At 42.5% G+C, this 22,777-nt stretch overlaps 1 protein-coding gene across 1 annotated transcript in view; it reads right to left on the bottom strand.

The window, feature by feature from the left end:
- TPP1 (tripeptidyl peptidase 1) overlaps positions 1-22,777 on the bottom strand; it is a 1,081,063-nt gene that overhangs the window by 904,108 nt on the left and 154,178 nt on the right. Inside the window, exon 5 of the mRNA XM_044074266.1 lies at positions 15,703-15,824. Within this exon, the coding sequence (XP_043930201.1) occupies positions 15,703-15,824 (122 nt within the window). The remainder of the gene's footprint in view (positions 1-15,702; positions 15,825-22,777) is intronic.

The raw sequence follows: 22,777 nt of genomic DNA, 5'->3' as shown, positions 1-22,777 counted from the left end.
GAGCATCCACTTTCCACGCTTGCTTGTGATAAGTCCTTGTGCAGAATTTCTGTAGTTGGCAGTTGTGAGGGGAGGCAAATAGATCCATTTCTGGGCATCCCCATTCCTTTGTTAACATGCTGAAAGACTTGTGGATCCAGTTTCCACTCATGGGGATCCGTGAGGTTTCTGCTTAGTTCGTCTGCCAGACTACTGTTCTTTCCTGGCAGGAATTGTGCCTGCAGGTGTACTTGATAAGTCAATGCTGTGTCCCACAAAGTCATGGCTTGTCTGCAGAGGGGGTAGGAATGTGTGCCTCCCTGCTTGTTTATGTACCACATGACTGTAGTATTGTTCGTCCTTATCAGTAGTTGTCCTGGATGGAGTAGATCCTTGAAAGCTGTCAGGGCATTCTGAACAGCTAGCATCTCTTTTTGATTGATATGTAGATGCATTTGGCTTGTGGACCATGTGCCCTGAATACATTTTCCTGCCATGTGTGCTCCCCAGGCATAATCTGATGCATCTGTTGTTATTGACTGCCTGGCTGTGGGTAGAGTGAATGGCTGTCCCTTGTTGAGGTGACAGGCATGTGCCCACCATCGAAACTCCTGTTGCAGGCAAGGTAATTAATGCTTCCAGGTTTTGACAATGTTGAGTCCAGACACTTTTAAGGTACCATTGAAGTTTCCTCATATGCAGTCTGGCATATGGAATTAGCAGAATGCAGGATGCCATGAAGCCCAAAGCCTGCAGAATTTTTCTTGCAGATAACTGGGTCTTTGTTGCCAACATTTTGAAGTAAGAAGTTAGTTGCCTTTGTTTGTCTGGCGTGAGATAAGCCATCTGGGAAGTTGTATTTAAGCTTGCACCCAGGAATATTATCTCTTGAGAGGGTACTAGTTTTGATTTATTTTCGTTTACTGTGTACCCTAGGCAAATTAATAATATTTTTATGAATGCCAGATGCTTTAGTAGAGTGTCCCTGTTCTCTGCTTGTATAAGGCAGTCATCCAAGTAAGGATATATTTGAATTCCTCTGTCTGCAAAATGCAATTACTGGTGCCAGGCATTTTGTGAAGACCCTGGGCGCAGTAGATAAGCCAAAGGGCAGTGCTGAGAATTGGTAGTGCATTGAGCCAGCTATGAATCTGAGGTATCTTCTGCAAGATTGTCTGATTGGGATATGCAGGTATGCCTCTTTTAGGTCCACAGTTACAAGCTAAGCCTTCTTGCCCAGCATGGGCAGAAGCTGCTGCAGAGTTAACATTTTGAATTTTGGAACGGCCAGAAATGTGTTTAGAATAGACAGGCCCAGTATTGGTCTTCAGGTTTTGTCCTTTCTGGGTACCAAGAAAAGTCTTGAGTAAAATTCTTGTCCCTGCTCTTGCTGTGGTACTTGCTGAATGGCCCTTCTGTTCATAAGGGACGAAACTTGTTTTTGTGCCTCTGCCCATTGATTGTGTGGCAGGTTTGGCATACCTTTTGCCTTTGGCAGGGTGTGAAAGTAGAACCTGTAGCCCTGGGACACTATATTCAATACCCATTTGTCCTGGGTGATCATGTGCTAATTTTGAGAGAAAAGTGCTAGTTTTCCCCCTAAGGGGGCTGCAAGAAGATAAGTGCTTGGTGCTGGTAGAGGCAAGTCATTGGGACTGTTTCCTGTATGGCTGTGCTTTGTCTTCTCCACTTTTGGAGGTAGAAGCGCACCACTGTTTAGGCCTGTATGAGCCCTGGGGCTGGGATCTGCCTCTGGGATGTCTGTATATGCCTCTTTGTGGCCTGCCCGACACTGGAAAGGACCAATTCTTTGTAGGCCAGTTCCTGCTAAATCTTGGTGGCTGAACCTGTAAGAAATCCTTTACTGTTTGCATAGATTTTGCTTTGTCCTCCATTTTCTTCAAAACCTCCTCTGCTTTAACACCAAATAAAGTATCATGCTGTAACGGAGCATCTAATAATTTTGCTTTAACATGATCAGGCAAATTTTGTTCCTTTAACCAAGCATGCCTCCTAATGACAGAACCCGTAACTGCAGCCCTGCAGGAGGCCTCCAGAGAATCAAAACCACATTGCAATGTATGCTTTCCCACTTGTTCAGTTGCATGCAATAAATCCTGCATTTCCTTATTCTCTGCACAATCAGAATTAGCCAACATTTTCTGTTTTAACAGTGACATTAAGTATTGCTGATATTTAATCATATGAAATTGACAATTTAAAGCCCTCACAGTCAAAGTAGCAGAAGTGTAAACCTTTTTCCCCATCTGTCTAATGCCCTTGAATCCCTGTCAGAAGGGATAGGGTTTTTTGCAGTAGCGGCCTTAACCCCCTTGGGACCCTGAGAAATAGTTTCTGGGTCAGCAGCAGGGTTTTTATAAAGAAATGTATGTGAATCTGGAACCCTGTAGTATCTGTCTGGTTTAACAGGAGCTGGAGGTAAGGAGTCTGGAGAAAGGCCGGACTCTGAAAATACATCATCTACAATGTCTAGCACAGGGGGAATAGCAAGAGGCCTGTGCTGAGGCAGTAAGAGAAAATCTCTAAGCCTTTTCTTTGATTCTGAGTAATCTTGGCTCTCCCAGTGGAAGTGCTCCCTCATAGTATGCAGGATTTCCCCAAAAGAATAATCCTCAAGAGGAGAGGCTGAAGGAATGGATTCTTCAGCATCAGAATCCTCATAGGGAGGAAGAGAGTATTCCTGTACAGAAGAGGAGTCAGAGGAAATGGAAACCTGATCTGAAGAGTCATAGTCTGTCTCTTGCCTAGGCCTCTTGTCAGGAGGGGGATAGGAACCCCTGATCAAGGTAATAAGGTCTTCGGCCATTTTAAGCATCTGTTTCTTAGGCATGGAAGTCTGTCCTGGAGAATGCTGTACTTGTTTCTTTGTCTTTAAAGCTGCTTTAGTCTTTGCTTTTGAAGCTGAAGTAGGCTTTACATAAAGCTGTGTAGGTCTGAAAACGCCCTTAGAAGCCGATGCCTGCTCAGTGGCTCCGGACCCATCTGAGGGAATGATTTCCGAGTGTCCAATACCTTGAGTATCCAGAGGCCTAGCTGGCTCCACATGGGAGTCATCAGCGGCCTGTGGCTCGGCGGTAGCGGGCATCAGGGGCTGCAAAAGCGCCTCACTGAGAACCGGCGAACCGGCGACTGGCTTAGTGGAAGCCTCGTCGTCAGTTTTGGATCTCGGATGCCTGTCCTTCTCTTTTTCCTTGCGTTTTTTAGAAACTTCGGTCGTCGGCTGTTCCGACAGCATTATCTAATTGAATTTTCGGCCAAAGTAATGATAAGCAAAATCAAACCGACGCTTAATAGTGCATTGGTTGAATCTAGCACAAAACTGACAGCTAGCAACGTTATGATCAGGGCCTAGGCAAGGAATACAGTAAGAATGAAAATCCTTATGAGGTATTTGCTTCCCACAAGAAATACAATTGTTAACTTTTTCTGACATCGGTCTGGAGCAAGAAAAAAGTTTCCCCAAAGAGGTACTTAGCTTTAATGAAGACTTCGGATCTGAAATTCGTCTGTGAAAATCTCAGGAGTCGGCCGACCAGCACTTGCGAACTGCTTTTGCTTTGGGCACCGCGCAGCAAGAAAGACTGAAGAAAATGTCATCGGCTGCATCTTTTATACCCCTGGCGCACTGACGTCAGGGAAGAGGCGACAGCAACCAACGCTGGACCTAGACTTTGGAATTCTGGCCAACTGCGGGTAGCCTGCCAGCAGGATAACCCAAGAGTAATGACTGCAACAGTGAAACACAATGAACATCAGAGTGAGTGAGAGAAGTCTGTTTATCCGACAATTAGAGAGCTCTTGATGGCCTTGAATGCTGAAGCCAAGGAAAAATCTGAAATTTTTCCAGACAGACCTCAAGCTACCACTCTAGACAAACTTTGAAATTCTACCTGTATAGGTTCTAAGGCTAACGGAGCAGAGGTGCCCAGTGCAGAGACTCTGAGTAGAAGAGACAGCTCTGAAAGCTTTGGTGTGAAGCCCATTACCCCATCTGGCACCAACACTTAGGTCCAGAGATCCTTCCAGATCAGAGGCAGCCGGAGATGGCTGGAAGAAAGCCAAATCTTCAGATGTAATGCAGAGAAACCTCAGTAACGCTTGGATTCATAGTGCACAAACCTGAAAAATGGATCAGAGTAGGAGCTACAACATGAGGGGAGTGAGCTAAGCTGCCAGATCCTACAGTGGCAGGAGCTGAGAAGACTTGTGACTGAATCTGGGTCCTGAGAAATTTCCTCATCATCTGGTCCATGGCTGCCTGAGAAAGACTACTTATCAACCAGAGTCACTGCAAGGAAGAGTCAGTAGAAGGTGGCCTAATGGGCCGTTGAAATGGCCTGTCTTGTAAAAATGGGAATAGGGGCCTACGTGAAAATGACTCTGGAAAAAACTCAGTTCCAAGAGAGTTGTCATCTTGGATCCAATCAGAATAGGTTCAGAGAAAGGTTTCAGATCAGATGGTTTTGATGACTTCGGTGCCAAAGCAAAGCAGCAAGATAACAGGAAGAATGGTCTGGAAAGTGTTTTCTTGACTCCATCTTCTCCTTAGGCTTTTCTGTGACTCCCCCCCTTAGATCTGAGGATTTCTTGGCAGAGGAGAAGCTCCAAAGGCAGCAGACTTGAGTATGGAACAAGTCTCCCACAGGGGCAGGGAGAAGTCCTTTGATCACCAGTTTGTCCTTATGCTCATCAATCACCAATAACCAAATGGAATGCACACAAACCACTGTTAGTTTACGTGGGCTGGCCCAAGGGTGTACACACACACACACACACACACACACACACACACACACACACACACACACACACACACACACACACACACACACACACACACACACACACACACACACACACACACACACACACATGCATGCACAGTCTGCATCAGAGTTTGGTATCTTGTGGCCACAAGTGACACATTTTTAAACCCCCAGAGTTTATCCAACATGTCTACAAATTCACCACAACAACAATACAAGAAAAAGTAGGGAAAGGATCAGCAATACTCTGTAACAGAAATATACACACAATTAACTATGGATAAACTGTTATAATTCTAAAAACAAAAAATTAAAAACTAACGATAAAATGGAATGAGAAAGAAACAGAGTAAAAACTTTGAAAATGGAGATAAAGGGATTATATATATAACTTACTAAATTGGAAGAATGGTGCAATAAAGTTAGCAGATAAATTCTTACAATTAGTAAATATAAAAAAAAAAAACTTACTTACTTGTGGAGAGCACATGCCTGAGCAATGTAGTTCCATGTCTGTTGCAAAGGAGAGGCAAATGAGATCTGAAGTAATGTTAGGGTCTGCAGGGAGTTAAGGGTAAGGGGATGAGCTTAAGTTTTGTATCCAAAGTTTTGAGTGGCCAAAGTCGGATCCGAAGGCCCATCCATTGAAGAACAGATGGAAGGGACAATATCAGATTTAGATGCAACTTAATATTAACAGTAACAATAACAGTACATCATTTACATCATGCAGTCTCAAGTCAAATTTATTATTGGATTTAGGGTAGGCAAAGATACCTAAAGCCTAAGTAATCATCCAAGGTTTCCTTAAATGCTAGCAACAACTAGACTAAAAAACTTCTCCAAGGACAATTACAACCTTTTATGAGACAGCATAAATAGCTTCATAACCCCTCCCTCCACTGATGGAATGGACACCTATGTCAGGATATACACCAATGCTTTATACACACATCTCTACAATTGTATTGACTCTGACGTACCTGATAGGACCACAGCAAGATCTTCAAGGAAGAACAAACTTGTCTAGTGGACATCTGCCATCAACAGGCTATACAATAAGAGAAAGAAACTGCTGTCTAAGAGTAAGAAGGAATGGTCCCAAAACTAGAAACACTCCCTCCTCAATGTAAACAATCAAATAATGCTTCTTGTGAAGTCCTTCAAAGTTAATTACAAATCCAAATTAGCTTCTCTAACTTAAGGTCACCCATAAGGCGCATCTGTAACCTCAAATGAAAGGCCCAGATTTGCAAGGAACTTGTAGTCAATGGTACTACTTATACAGAACCAGTGGATATAGCAAACCTGCAGGTTGACAGGTTCAGTGAAAACTTCACTCCCTTGTCACTGCCACACATACCCCAAAGCATCCCTACCACTTGTCCCCTCCTTGTATCTCTAAGGAACAAGTCTTAAATGCCCTCTCCAGGGCCAAAAATACAGTATCTATGGGACCAGATAACATCCAAGGCTGTGTACTACATGGGTTAAAAAGTACAGTTGTGTACGCTTACCATAAATGTAGATGTTCAAGTGTATTCACTGTTGCAGTCCTAACATATGGGTTATCCGGCTCCTGGTAGCCCTCAGTCAGCCCAAATACCAGAGTCCTCGGTATATGACGTTGGATGGCGCCGGTTGTAAAACTGATGTCAGAACGTCAGGTATAAAGGGAGGCAGCCAATGCCATTTCCTCAGTTTTTCTTACCTTAACTGTCAGGAGCCCCCAAAAGAAGGCTAACCCAGGAAGGAAACATCCTGGAAACATGTCATACAAAAATTAAAAATAAATAGTCTGTGCCTTAGGAAAAGAGGGGGAATGGATGGTGGAAAACCAGGACTGCAACAGTGAATACACTTGAACATCTACATTTACGGTAAGTGTACACAACTGTACTATGTTCTTCGTGTTTCACTGCTGCAGTCCTCACATATGGGTTGATTCCCAAAGCCCAGAAAAAAGACAAAAGGTGGAGGAAGGATCACAGATTAAGGGGTGGTAAGAAGGCCCTGTAAAACTGCAGAGGCAAAACCAGCCCTGGATTTAGAAAACAAGGGTAGATTGTAATGCTTTGTGAAAGTATGGACAGAAGACCAAGTAGCTGCTTCTAGAATGTCCTTAGTAGGTACACCTTTCAGAAAAAGCTGCAGAGGTAGAGGCTGCTCTAGTAGAATGGGTCCTAATACCCTGAGGGGGAACCTTCCCATGCTGCAGGTAACAAAAGTGAATATAGTGAGCAATCCATTTGGAGATGGTTTGTTTTGAAATAGCTTTACCTTGAGCAAAACTAACCAACAACTGTTCAGATTTTCGAAAGGATTTAGTCCTGTCCAAGTAAAATCTCAGCTGTCTATGCACATCAAGAGAGTGCAGGATCCTTTCCCCTTTATTCTGGGGATTGCTGACAAAAGTAGGTAGGTGAATAGACTGGTTAACAGTTAAACTGGAAACTACCTTAGGCATAAAGGAGGGATTAGTTCTCAGGGAAACCCTATCTAAATGAAACATAATGAAAGGTTCTACTGCCATTAAGGCTTGCAGCTCTGATACCCTTCTGGCTGAAGTAACAGCCAAAAGAAAAGCGGTCTTCCAAGAGAGAAACTTCAAATCTGCAGAGGCAGCTGGTTCAAAGGGAGGCAGAGTAAGCTTTACCAGGAGAAAATTAAGATCCCAAGCTGGAGTAGGAGCTCTTCTGGGAGGTCTAAGATTGCTAGCTCCCCTCAGGAACTGCTTCATCAAGGAGTGAGAAAAAATGGGTTGCTCAAAAGAACAATGACTAGAAACTGCTGAAGCATGAATTTTGATGGAAGAAAAGGAAAGTCCACCATTAATCAATCCTGCTAGGTAATTCAGAATGAGAGAAAGAGAAGGATGGGAAGAGTCTTCTCCTTTAGCCTGCATCCAAGAGCAAAATCTCTTCCATTTATCTGCATAGGACTTTCTGGTGCTAGGCCTCCTGGCCTCATGAAGAACTTCAACCACCTCTTGGGAAAGATTTAAAGTATTAGCCAGGCAGTTAAATGCAGAGTTTGAAGATGAGGATGAAGGAATTTTCCCCCTTCCTGAACCAATAGATCTGATACCAGGGGAAGAGGCCAAGGCTGAGCCTGGGAAAGGCTGCAAATAAGGGGATACCAATGCTGCCTGGGCCAATCTGGAGCTATCAGAATAACCTTTGGTTTTTCATCCCTTGTCTTTAGCAGCACTCTGGGAAGAAGAGGCAGGGGAAGGAATGCATAAACTGAGAGATGTGTCCATGGGAGGGACAACGCGTCCACCCTCCAAGTTTTGTTGTGAAACTCCCTGGTGCAGAAGGTTGGAAGGAGATGATTGGTGTGAGAGCAGAAAAGATCCACGTGTGGGGTACCCCAATGCTGAGTGATGCGATGGAAAATGTCTGTGTTCAGTTGCCAGTCGTAAGGATCCAGAACATGTCTGCTCAAATGATCCGCCAGGAAGTTTAGTCTCCCTGGAAGATACTGGGCTATTAGATGTATGCCCATGGAAGTTGCTATGGACCATAGTCTCATGCTTTGTCAGCAAAAGAGGTAAGAGTGAGTCCCCCCCTGCTTGTTGCTGTACCACGACTGTGGTATTGTCTGTCCTGATCAGCAGAGTTCCAGGGTAGAGTAGGTCCCTGAAAGCCAGCAAGGCCTGCTGCACTGCCATCAATTCTTTTAAGTTTATGTGCAGATGAATCTGCTGGGTGCTCCAAGTCCCCTGTATGCCCCTGCCCTCCAGATGAGCTCCCCATGCAACATCTGATGCATCTGTGGTGAGAGTCTGGGTGGCAGGTGGTGGGCAGAAAGGTAGACCCTTGTTCTGAGAACAGGCTGTTGCCCACCAGAGGAACTCCATTTGTAGACAGGGAATCAGGGGAAGAATCCAGTCTAAGTCCTGTGTGTGTTGACACCAAAGATTCTTGAGGTACCACTGGAGTTTTCTCATATGCAGTCTTATATATGGGATCATCAAAATACAAGAACCCATGAATCCCAGTGCTTGCATGAATTGCCTTGCAGAGAGCTGGGTCATGTTTGCCAAGTTCATGAAGTATGCCAAGAGATCTTTTTGCTTCTGTTGAGGGAGGAATACCATCTGGGTGACTGTATTCAGACTCGCTCCCAGGAAAACAATCTCCCTTGTGGGAATCAACTTTGACTTCTTTTCGTTGAGAGTGTAACCCAAAGAGGTGAAAATGTTCTTCACGAAGTCCAAATCCTTTTCTAGTTGTTCTGGGGACTTGAATGAGACAGTCGTTCAGGTAAGGATAAATTTGAATATTTCTCTGCCTACAATAAGCAATGGCTGGAGCCAGGCACTTTGTAAAAACTCTGGGAGCAGTAGACAAGCCAAAGGGCAGTGCAGAGAATTGAAAGTGTTGCTCCCCAGCCCTGAAGCGGAGGAACTGCCTGCAACTCTCCCTTATTGGGATGTGCAGATAACCCTCCTTGACATCCAGAGTTACCAGCCATGAATCCTTGCCCAGCATTGGCAGTAACTGTTGAAGGGTGAGCATCTTGAATTTGGGAATCACCAGGAAAGTGTTTAGAATAGACAAATCCTGAATGGGGTGCCAGGTGCCCCCTTTCTTGGGTACAAGTAAAAGTCTTGAATAAAAACCTAGGCCTGCCTGATTTGCAGCGACTGGCTCTATAGCCCCCCCAAAGTCAGAAGAGAAGAAATTTGAATTTATACCTCTGCTCTGAGAGTTCCAGGTATGTCTGGGTGCCCCTGCAGAACAGGGAAGGTGTGAAAATACAACTTGTAACCTTGGTTTACTAAATCTAGCACCCATTTGTCGCCTGTAATGGTAGACCATACCTCTGCGAACCTGGCCAACCTTCCCCCCAAAGGCAACCCAGGGTCCACAGAGGTAGGCAGTGGAAGGCCAGAGTCATTGAGAATGCTTGCCTTGGGAAGCTGGCTTAGAACTCCCCGATTTAGTAGAAGAAGAATGCCATTGTTTAGCCCTTTGAAGGGCAGAAGCCTGTCCTCTGAAAGATCTGAAACCCCTAGGCCTAGAGTGACCCTGTTTGGCAGGATCAGGGAAAGATCAATTTTTAGAAAGATAATGCCTACTGAACCGAGGAGGCTGAACCTGAAGGAAATATTTTACAGCTTGCACAGATTTCACCTTATCCTCCAACTTCTTCAGTACTTCCTCAGCCTTATTACCAAAAAGATTCTCTGTGTGCAAAGGAACATCCAGCAATTTTGATTTAACAGGAACAGAAAGAGTGGCTGCTACTATGCAGGAAGCCTCCAAAGTGTCAAAACCACAATAAAGTGAATGCTTATTAGCTAAAGTGGCAGAATTCAGTAAGTCTTGTAAATCTTTGTTCTCAGACATGGAAGGAATATCCCCAAGTTTAGTCTTAATAGCCTCCAAAGTATGCTGCTGATACTTAAGCATGTGAAAAAGGCAATTTACAGATCTGATGGCAAGAGTTGCAGAGGTATAGACTTTTTTACCCCACCTATCCAAGGCCCTAGACTCGTTATCAGAAGGCACAGGGTTTTTAGCAATAGTAGCTTTAACACCCTTGGGTCCTTGAGAAATAATTTCAGGATCAGCAGTAGGGCTTCTAAAAAAGAATTGATGAGAATCAGGAACCCTATAATACCTATCAGGTTTTCTGGGGGGCAGGAGGAACAGAATTAGGAGTTAAAGAATTTTCCATGAAAACGTCATCCACAACTTCCAATACTGGAGGTATAGCCAGAGGCTTATGCTGTGGCAAATCCAAAAATTCCCGGATTCTTTTCTTAGACTGAGGAAAATCCTGACATTCCCATTTAAAGTGCTCTCTAAGAGTGTTCAAAGTATCCCCAAAGGAAAAATTGTCTGGAGGGGAGGCAGAAGGGATAAAGCCCTCAGCATCTGAATCCTCAAAGCCAGAGAAAAGTTGAGAATTTCCTTCTTCACCCGCAGAAATACTGGAAACATCAGAAGACAATTCCCAAGCCCTCTTGGAAGTGGGGTGGGGGGTGAGAGCCCCTAATCAGGGAAAGAAGATCCCCAGCCATCTTAACCAACTGGAACTGAGGCACAGGAGGGGAGGTCGATGCCTGTTTGTGAGTAGGTTTGCTAGCAATCTGTAGGGACTCGGGAGGCCTAGCAACTACAGAAGTCTAAGCCAAGGTAGTTGGTCTGGTTCTGGTCTCATATCGAAAAGAAGAGGCGTCAGAAGCTGGTGCCTGCATAATGGCTCCAGACCCATCTGAGGCGGCGACAGGCGGAGGGTCTGAAGACAAAAAAGCAGCCTGCGGCATGGAGGACTCTGAAAAGGTCTCGGCAGAGGCCTGCGGCTAAAAATCTGTGGACTGCAGGGGCTGCAAAAGCGCCTCACTGATTACCGCTGTGCTAATGACCAATTTCACCAGTGCATCGTCAGCAGATTTAACCCTAGGCCTGTCGTGGTCCTTGTCTTTGCGTTTCCTTGGTATACCCAAAGTCAGGAGACCAGAAGATGCCATACCGATGAACTTCGGTCAGACTCCGAAATGCTTATACAAAATCTTAGCCCTATGGCATATGGTACGCAGGTTAAAGGAAGCACAGAGATCACAGTTAGGGACGTCGTGCTCAAGGCCCAAACAAGTTATACAATATGAATGAAAATCACGGTGCGGAATCTATTTTCCACAGGCAAGACAGTTATTACCTTTATCTGACATTCGTTAAAGCAAGAAAAGAGGCTCCCCAATGGGGTACTTATCTGAAGGCGTCTTCGACTTGGTAGTCGGAAAGCAAAAAGAAGGTAAACGGCCGACCGGCACTAGTGCGAATTGCATCTGCTTCGGGCTCCATGGCAAGAAAAACTGAGGAAATGGTGTCGGCTGCCTCCCTTTATACCTGACGTTCTGACATCAGTTTTACAACCGGCGCCAGCCAACGTCATATACCGAGGACTCTGGTATTCGGGCCAACTGAGGGCTACCGGGAGCCGGATAACCCATATGTTAGGACTGCAACAGTGAAACACGAAGAACATCAGGAATTAGCAACACTAGTGGTTACTGTTTTTTAATCACAGCCAGAGCACTGATTTCATCCCAGCAGAATATAAAACAGCTACCATCATCTCCTTGCACAAAGCGGGTATATCCACTGACCTGGGAACTACAGACCCATTAGCTTGAACAGACTTATCTGTAAGGCGATGGAGTGAATCATCATGGACCTTATCAACAAAAATACAGAAAATCTCTAAACGCTCAATCCCACCCAGTTTGGCTTTGTCAAGAGGAGGTCATGCCTGTTAAACTTGATGGACTAGATGAGGGCAAATCTCTGCATACGGCCTACCTAGACTTAGCCAAGGCCTTTGACACAGTCCTCCAGTTAGGCATCACTGATAAACCCACCCAGCTGGGTATCAACGAATATACTGTCAGGTGGATTTGCAAACTGGCTCACTGAATTGGTTCCAGGACCCCTGTTTGAAATCTACTTTTCTGAAGTACAGACAAAAGTTAAAGGTTGATGGCTAACAAAGACCATTGACTGCAAACTAGCAGTGGTCATTGAGTCCCCTAAAGATGTCAACATTCTGCAAGATGGACTTACACAGTCTAATGATTGTTTTCAAAGTCATAGTCTTAAACTTAATGCAAAGAAATGCATTATTATCCTCTTCGGCAAGGACACTGTTCCTGCTAACTACCACATCAATAACAATAACCTAAACATGCAGTGGTAAGAGATCTAGGCACACAGGCCGACAGCAACCTTACCTTTGATCACCATGCCTCCACAGTGGTAAGAAGGGCATTTTATACTGCTTGTCTCATAAGTAAGGGAACTGCCTCCAGAAAAAAGGAGGTCATAACTCCCCTGTACTCTTCCCTCATCAGGCCAATAATAGAATACAATGCTCCCTATGTACCTTTCCAGGCACCTGCAGCAGTTGGAGAGACCACAAAGTTTACTTACTAAGAAAATTCAGGGTCTTCAATATCTGTCATATGTGGACAGACCGAAATCACCATCACTTTACTCTGTGTCATACACACTGCTCATTGGTGACCTGTGCCTTGCATATAGGGCGATCCTTGACTCTGCTTTACTGGAAATGCTGCAGATTCGCAAGTCAAATGGCACACAGATCATTCACTCAAAGGACCTTAGCCTGGTATGTGACATCAACAGAAGTTGCTAGAGGGACAGATTTGTCTCAGAGGTTACCTCACCTTTGGAAAAAACTTCCAATTCATGTTAAACAAAGCCCATTGTTGACCCTATTTAAGCATAATTTGGACAACTGGGTGGGAAACTGGAAATTCATCCTGGGGGTTACACCTGTGTCCCTCCTGGACAGGAGCAATAGGTGCTGATTTTAGGGTCTGCTCAAAACAGACACTCTAGAGAACTAGGGTTGAATTTGGCGAGGCTTCTAAAGGCTCTAGGGCCATTAGCCTAGTAAACTCCTATGATCCTATAATATTTTTACTTTTCTAACAGACACAGAAAGAGAATTCCAAATACTGACAATTCTTTCTGAGAGCCAACTTATGGATCTGTTGTTCTTCCTTACTGTTACATCTCTATTCCTGTGAGCATTCTCACTTCCTCTGAGGCCTAGATACTCTCAAAGAAGTACATTTTGTTAAGCTTAAGAAATCAATTTAATGTCTCAATTTTTTAATTTATAAACAACTTACAATAAACCTTTTCTTTCCTCATATTCTAATCCATTTATATCAGTTATGAAAAGTAAATTTTTTAAACCCCCTCACCGGTAAGCTGAAATTATTTGAAAAAGAGATTTTTACCATCTCCAATTTTAGGTCTAATTCAACTGATGTAACTTGTTTTCATCAATGAACATTTCTAGAGTTTAAAATTTTCCTTATATATCCAGTAAGCTTATTACATTCATCAATGTTATTAGTAAAGGACATGAAATTTAGACTTTTATCTAGAGTGATCCACAGGTCTTCATACAGATCAACCTTTTCAATGACTTGATTTGGAATGCAATAATGTGTATCAGTATGAAAGCAACAAAAGGAAATGTACTTTTCTTTTAATCTATATTAATTACTATTATCCCATACACATAGACATGATTAATAGTTTTGTGGTGCTTGGAGCAAGCTGATTATGCTTCAATATTTGGAAAAAGACAAATCAGTTAAGCACGACAGTGGTGTGAAACCCGACCTTAATGAATGTTAAGCACCCCCTGCTAAACTTGTTAAGGTCAGGTCCTGCAACAGGCAGTAAAATCTGCCAGTACAAATGACAGTAACAGAATAAAAGATTTGTTTCTGCTTGCGGTCCAACAATAACATGGCCTTGACTTCCTGTTTTAAACCTAGAAATTTACTAGAATAACAGGATATGTTCACCTGATTAACTGAAGGATACAAAGTCTGAAACCTAATTATACGCCATTATTTATTGTTTCAGTCCTCAGCAAGTTGTCCAAAAACCACACACTTCATGATGAATGCACCCAACATTTCAGACAACAATCTGGACATTCTGCAAAAATCTACACAGTTGAGAGGCATGGAAGGTGAGTGTATACATAAGGGATAACATTACACTACCTTTCTGAAAGCACTCGCTTAGTGTTTTATGGCTTTGAAAGCTGGTAAGACACGTAGCATTTTTTTTTCTTTTCGCTTTTACTATAACTTGTAATACATGGAACAAATAAAACTCCATGCACTATAATTGGGAGTAGTTAGCTAATGCTAACCTGATAGTATGTGTTCTCAACATGTATGCCAAGATTCACCTCGAGAGTGAATTCTTTGACATCCATGTCTCAAACACATAACACAGTTAGCATCAACGAACTGCTCATAATCCTCTATGTAATACAACATAGTACTCCCAGTTAGTAAATACATCTTCCTATTTTTAAATTGTCAGAATAAAGAAAAAAGAAAGAGTCTCTATACCTGAAATATATAAACTGAAGAAGTAGGAGCCAAGAATAATGGATTCTTGCCCTTCTCCCACCCCATTCATAACCCAACATTTCAGCTTTATTTAACATATAATCTATCTGCCATATTGTCAGTAAACCATTAATTATCTATCTCATTAGAGTTATTTACTTACAGTTCAAGTAAGACATAAACAGTTTGAATATTTATCAACTTGAAACTTATGCCAAACTCAATCGAGTAGCTACTTATGAACAGAAAATTCAGTCAAGAGACTCACAGTTCTGAGGTATATGAAGAACTAAAGGTGGTTCCCACCAGTGGCCACATACTGGATCACAATCACTACAACTTAAAATATACAAGGCATTAAAAGGAGAAATAAGTAATACTTTTAAAAAAGTGTTTCTCCTGAGGCCTCCTCCCCATCTCTTCAATGTGGGGGCATCTTCCACCACCACTCAAAACTTAAATATACCAACTCCAGTTTGTCCAGTTTGCACAGCAATATTAATAAGTGAAACATCCTTTCCAATGGTATTTGCAACCTGAAATTAGTGTGTGTGTGTGTTTATATATATATATATATATATATATATATATATATATATATATATATATATAAGTTTGGTGTATTAGAGTAAACCTTATTTTCAAGGAGCAGCCAATGAGATATTCATTTTTACACTGGGATTGATGCTCTATGAGTTGGTAGTTTGTGAGTCATTGACCCAACATGTATTACCACTGGAGCTATTTTATGTTGTACATGTACTAAATGATGCTGATATAGCAACAGAGTGCAACAAGGACCAGTTTGAGTAGTAAGACATTTGAATGGCACAGGATCTGCCTAGGTCACAGATGACACTGGAGAAATAGCCCAAATGTTATGCACAGTACTACAGGACTCCCTCACAGAAAGGAGTAAAGGTTGTAAGTAAGCCCAAGTATGTACCGTCAGTTGCACAATATGTCCCAAGCAATATCAGACACATAAAAAAACAGACACAAAACAAACTTTACCAAAATCTATGTGTTCTGCTAGTTCTTCATATATTCCATATGGTACTGGTGATCGTACGAGAGTCTGTGTCCCTTTTATGTACCTATTAAATTCAGACCCAGGCAGCAACTTCTCAGCAACACTACGGAAATATAAAACAAAGACATGATCAGTGTAAATGAACAGAAGCTGTTTCCAGATTTGTCGAAGGTTATAAGCTTGAGCAGAAACTAAAGGCAACAATATAACGAGTAAAACAACAATTCTAATCACAGAACTATTTATATATATATGTGAGCCAGAAATACAGTTGACTGTCTGCATAGTCGACAGCGGTTTTGTTAACAGTTTGGTTGTCAGAGTAGCAGACTAACAGTTGTGACAGACTGCAACATTAGCGGAGTTCAGAAATATGCTCTTTCTCCAGTAGTGTGCAATCTCAGAGTTGGAATATACAACTGGCAAGAGGCAAAAATGTTTTAAAATTGCAAGCTCAGAGTTATTGGAAGCATGAACAGTGTCATGCCAATCTTTTTTTTTTTGGTTAATTTCTGTCAAAGTTATCAAAGTTGACATGCGGGTGTTTTACTTTTATGTATTACACCTTTATATGCACATATACTATAAGGGTATGAGGTACGCCGCAGTCCACCAAAAAAGTACAAAATAAATATTTTTTCTTTTTACTGTATTCATTTGCTAACCAGATAAATACAATTGGCACAACGGCGTGTTTTCAGAGGCAACCCAGAAGCACTGTCTGGTTCAGTAATTTGGTCAGAATGACATACAAAAGGCAAATGGAGACTGACAGAATCAAGCCCAGAACTACAGGATGAAACACATTAGGATGTTACAGACTTAATTGTCTGTGCTAAATTTCCAATCTGCCACTTGTCTCCAGTCTATAAAATGTAAAGTCAATACTCCATGAGCAGTACCATAAAAACAGGATAATGGTGATGTACAAATAATGAAGTAGAAGGAACTATTTATGTCCATATAACAACAGTATAGATTTCTTACACAAGGAAGTTCTTCAAGGCAGCCACTAAGACAGCGGTGTATCTGCTGAAAACAGATGACAATCCTACGGCGTAATTCCTTCACGTTTTAATTGTCGCCTCATAGCAAGACGTTGTCCCGTTCGATTCTCAGCTAGAGCATCTTCTGTGTGGAGGCATACGTGAACGGGGCGTGCCTTCATTGAAGGTTGTGTGTCAGGGCTGGTAACCCGGTACGTAAAAATCCACTACCAATCATTAGCGGACCGGAGTTCCGCTGTGGCAACCCCTAACCAGGAAAAAGTCGAAAGACACAAACAAACAAACAGGGTGTACCTTTTAGTCTTTTGGAATAGTCTTTTCTAAATAACTGAATGCACAAGCCTCCACAGGGTGCAAATTTTCTGCCAATTGGTTGCTTCAGTGCTGGTTTATTAGGTATGGCTTGGTAGGTTCTGCGCATTCTTTCAGCCCCACCATAAAGTCTAGCCATAAACTTTTCACAAGTAAACAGTCCAGCCTTTTACATGTCAAAAGTGAAACTTTTCAGAGTATGCAGCCTGCAAATGGCCATTGAAAATGATTACTTAACACATGGAGATTAACAACCTTACTTAACAGCAATTCTGATATTATCTTCATACAAAAAAATGGGGAAACACATCCTTACAACTGATGAAAAACAAATGGCAAATATTAGCTTTTACAGCTCAGTAAGACTTCTGGCAGACATGAAAGTAAGTGACCGTTTATCAAAGCTACCAATTGTTTATCAATATGGGCCTATATTTAAAATCAGTGCATGCAGTGTTATACCCAGAGCAACAGCAGGAAGAAGCAGTGAGTTGCAAGGCAGCACCAGGCTGTACAGAGAAACATCATGCTTAAAACCTTCAAAAGGTACCATTATTGACTATCAAAGTTTATCCAGAGACGTCTTTCAGGTGCACTTCAGCAATTGTTTTTTTTCAGCAATTTTTATTAAAGAAACACCTTTATTGAATTATCACTTGTGACAAAGACAAACTTCGATTTATATAAAAATAAACAAACCATATTAACAAGTTCACATTTATAAACATTATGCTTCACAGATATATTTTTCTATACAATACAATCAATCCAACATTGTCCTGGGGATTTAATAAAATTTGTGTAAGCACATTATAAAGCCTACACAGAAGGTACCGTGGTTGTGTATGCGGTACCCCCTCGGTAGTGCACCATGCATATTAATGAAGGCACATTACTGAGGGGGAGCCATGTAACACGGTTATTGAATCAATGTAGGGAGTGTGTTACTGTGTCCAGAGATGAGTAACACACCCACTGCACTGTCAAAGTGCCGGATATCAATGTATGCATACGTAACAAACTTTTTTTTTTAATTCTTTTTTTTTGTGTGTGTGTGTGTGTGTGTGTGTGTGTGTGTGTGTTTGCGTGGCGCACAGCAATGGACACGTGCCAGACATCTAAAAATAGAAACCGGATGCATTTAATTATGAAAGCAAAGGTCAAGTTTAAGCATAGCTGAGCGGGTTTGTGTACTGCACTGGGGTGCTCAGCGGTGCTTAAATGTAGTGGAGAGATATGCATAAAAGTATAGCAGCAGGCTACACCGCCACGTAGCCAAATGGTTAGAGTGACAGCCTTATGTGCAGTAGGTGCAGGATTCGAGTACAGACACAGGTTATTTTGTAAATGCACATTATGAGAATAATGTTAAATCCCAATTACATTTTATATGATTACAGAGACAGGTTATTAAATTTGTTTTGCAAATACACATTTATGAGAAGTACTATTAAACTGTGATTGAATTATGTATGACTATGCAGACAAGTTATTAATTGTTTATGTTTCAAATACACATTATGAGATATATGTCTAAACCCTTGATTGCATATTGTATGTATACACAAACATGTTATTAAGCATTTATGTGGCAAATACACACTTATAAGATGTACTTTTAAATCCTGCTTTGCTGTGCTCAGCTAAGCGCCACTAAGCACAGCCATGCCTTGCCAAGCACTGCTTAAACAAGGACTGTTTTAGCTGTGCTTAACTGGTTTGTGCATTGTTAAGCGGGGCAAAGCACTGCTAAGTAATGCTCATTTAAGCACTGATGAGCCCAGCTAAGCTGGTTTGTGCACCGCTAAGCATTGCCAGTTTAAGCACTGCTCAGCTAAGCTCAGTGGGTTGGCCCAGTGCTAAGCAATGCGCCAAATTTTAAAAAAATTGCCCAATGGCAGTAAAAGGTGGGAAAACAGGCTTATTTAAGTGCAACAGGCAGGAATAAAGCAGAACCAGTTGGAGTCTGAACTTGGCAGGAACTATGGCAGATGTTGGAGAGGGTGCGTGCTTCTGGGCACAGTGTTGGGACATTCTGGAATCCAGGGTCATTACTGGACTCCTCATTAAATAAATGATGTACAGCTGCTACATGGCCAGTACCAGGGTTCAGAGTACAATTTGGAGGCCCGGGACTGTCTGCCACGTGATCTCACCAGTGCAACTGGTATCCCCTGCACAGGTGAGAAGGTGCATCATTATTATGATGACCTGAAGTGTCATAAGGGGGATTTTCTTGGCCACCTGGGTCCAAGATGCTCAGGATGGGAATGCCCCACAAGTTTCTAAGTACTGTTTGCATTGTTTTACCAATACCTAATCAGAATGTGTGACAGACAGGTACCCATAATGGTGGGCTTCTCTCCCTACAGCCGCAGAGGAGAGAGCTTGCAACCTACAGGCCCATACACGGCACCTGGCCAGGTTCCACTATGAGTGTGGTGAGTACAGATGTATCTTGCAAACTATAGTCATATAAGCAAGGAGGTGTAATGTATTAACTACCATTAGGTATACACAGTTTTGATTGTACTGCAATGAATATGGTCATAGAGCTGGACTGCAATAACTGAATAATTCCAGGTATAGTTCGATAAAGATAAATGGAAGAAACCTGAGGATGTTAAGGAAATAAAGTTTCTACTGCATTAATTGTGGAATTATAGCTGTATTGCAACACCTACATTATATGAACTGTTCTGCAATAAAAACTGGAAAAATTATACCACTCACTGCATGAAGTCACCCCTAATAAAGCTGCGTTTTGCAATATGTGCGTATTTTGGGCTGTTGTTCATGAAATCGAGTATTACACCTGCTGTGAACTAAAAACACAAGAATACCACTAAGTGACTGAAGGTTAGCTAATAAAGACTGTTCTGCTAAACTGTAGACTTGGAGCTGTACTAAAATATATAATGCATTAAGATATTTGCTCTGCACTAAGATCTGAAGCAATAATACAAGCAACTAATATATACTAAGTATATCAGGATTGTCTTGTGTTAACCATTGCATTTCAGCTACTTGCATTCCTGCTCTTAGGTAAGCTGCTGCAGGCAAGTATGAAACTGTAATAGCTGTAGACTAAACATATACCATCTGCAACTGTATATGGGTCAGGTAGCCAGCCCAGCACTCTGATATGGCTTGTACACATCACAGATATTTCCACCCACTAGGGGTATATTGTCTACACCTGCATTCCATGTATTAATGCACAGTTCACCTACTAGCTCTGCCATGCATGAATCTCATGCATGTGTGTTCAAGTGTCACTGCAGTCTTGTATAACACTCTACCTCTATTACCAGGTCATATTTTGTTACCAGGTGAGCTTTCGATACAAATCACTCAATCAAAATGCAGCAGTGGCATTTTGTCACACACAGACCATGGTTCAAATCCAGTTACAAGTACTACTACATATTACTGAATCAGTTATGAATTGTTAACAGATTTCTCCCCACAGGAAATACAGGTAAATAAATTGCTGTAGTAGCCATTAGAATGAGTTAAGAATGTGTGTGTTCGGATGTACCAGAGTGTTAACAGCACTGCTCAGCAATGTGAGAAGACGTTAGAAAATAAAAGTAAAATGTACAATACTAATAAAAGTTAATACAAAGGGTTTTCCATCCAGGAAGAAAGACGTCATTGTCTCCCTCTACTCTTCCCTCATTAAGCCAATCATCGAGTACAATGTCCCATTTGGCATGTACCTCACTAGACACCTGCAACAACTGGAGAGGCTATAAAAGTACCCCACAAAGAGGATCCTAGGCCTTAAACACTTGTCCTATATGGACAGACTCAAAAAACTCCAACTATTCTCTGTCTCATATTGCCTACTTAGAGGCAATCTCTGCTTGACTTACAAAGCCATGTCTGAACCAGCTCTGTTAGAAATGCTACATCTAAAGAAATCCCAATCCCTCCGCACCACACACTCCAGAGACCTCAACCTCATTACCACAATCAACAGAACATGCTGGATGGACAGGTTCATAACCCAGAGACTGCCCATGCTATGGAATAGACTTCCCATACATATCAAGCAGAGCATGTCACTGGACCTCTTCAAGACACATCTTGATGAGTGGCTGAGAAACAGAAAATTCACCCTGGGAATCACTCCAGTGGCTCTACTCGACAGAGGCACTAGGAACTAAGGTTGGGTGACATGATGCCAGAGTAATCCTATGGGCTAGGCTTGTAAAGGCTCCAGGGCCATTAGTCTAGTACACACCTATGAACAATAAATAAAATGTGTCATCTTGGTATGGCTGTATGTCTGGTGTGTCTGTGAATGTCTGCTGATAGTCTAACCCCATGCCTGCCAAGGACGGCATGATAGTCAAACTGTCTGTACTGTGCACAATACATGTCTTTCAAGTGTCACGCTGTCACAGACTGTGATCACTGTTGCCTAATCCCTCGGTCACAGATCTGTCATCGTCATGACATATGTCAATAGCACAGTCACAATACATCAGTCCACTGTATATCATGGTAGTCATAAATGTCCCCCTGACATGTAATGGTCCCCTGTAGTTGTGCACATGTAGGTGTTACAGTTTGGCCCATACTGTCCCATGCGGATAGCTTGAGGGGTATGTACACACTACAGAAGCTATTGGGCACTTGTATACATAAAGTAAGGGCAAACCTGTAGAGTATATAAGGGTACTGTTGCAAACAATATAGCCTATACTGGTATTAATGGACTGTATTTCTCTCTCCCCCCACCTCTTATCTGCATCTCAATTTATTATTGTTATACATCGGTTATGGTTTACTATTAACATATATTATTCTCAAAATGTTATGTTGGGCCTTGTGTTTTATTACTACTATGTATTACAATGGTTGCATACAAACATACCTTGTTGAATTACCTATAATGTTGGCCTTATGCAATAACTGTAACTGCATGCTGTTGCTGTACTGACTGCTATCTCATTTATTGTTGTGTTCCATATGCTATGCAATGTTATGGTACTGCATTATATGCAATGTTCTGGCATGCTGTTAGAACTAAATGTTCTGTTCATTACTCACCTGTACACTTTGAAATACCTCAACACCACTGCTCGACTGGGTAGGACGGTTCCTGGTGATCTGCCTACCCTACCTCAGTCGGCCATGGCACTGGGTCCCAGCATGTCTGGGACCCAAGCCGGTGGTGTCCCCTCCACTGGCCCTGCACCATCTATATGTGGAACCACCTCAGGGGACGGGGCCCATCCCCCCTGGGACTGGGCGTGAGAGGGGGGGGGGTTGTCACCCAAGAACAGCTACCAGTGATGGTGCACAGGATTGTGCATCGTGGCTATGAGGATCTCTTGCGCCAGATTGGTGGCAGACTCACCAACCTGGAAGGGCAAGAGGGCCAAGGCACCCAAGCCCCAGCACAGCCACCTTCGGGGCAGTGAAGTAGTAGTGTTGACTGCCCATGGGTGGGGAGCTCAGTCTCACTGCTACTGTCTGGGGGCACATGGATCTCTGATTCCACAACACCCTCTTTGTCCAAGGTGTTTACCTCCCTCATGTGTCACACACCTCCCCTGTATGCTGTCTGGTCTGTTTGCAAATGCAACCTCCCCATCCTAACTTACTTCCCCACACGTGCCTATATCCCTTCCCCAACATTCCACTCTCTCCTTAAAAAAAAAAATTCTCTCCATACATAGCTCTCCATTTAGCACCCATGTCCACTGGACACAATTGATTATTA

This window comes from Protopterus annectens, chromosome 6.part0 (genome assembly GCF_019279795.1).
Source record: "Protopterus annectens isolate FY-2018-M chromosome 6.part0, PAN1.0, whole genome shotgun sequence".
Taxonomy (NCBI): Eukaryota; Metazoa; Chordata; order Ceratodontiformes; family Protopteridae; genus Protopterus; species Protopterus annectens.
This window is presented reverse-complemented; position numbering and strand designations above follow the sequence as displayed.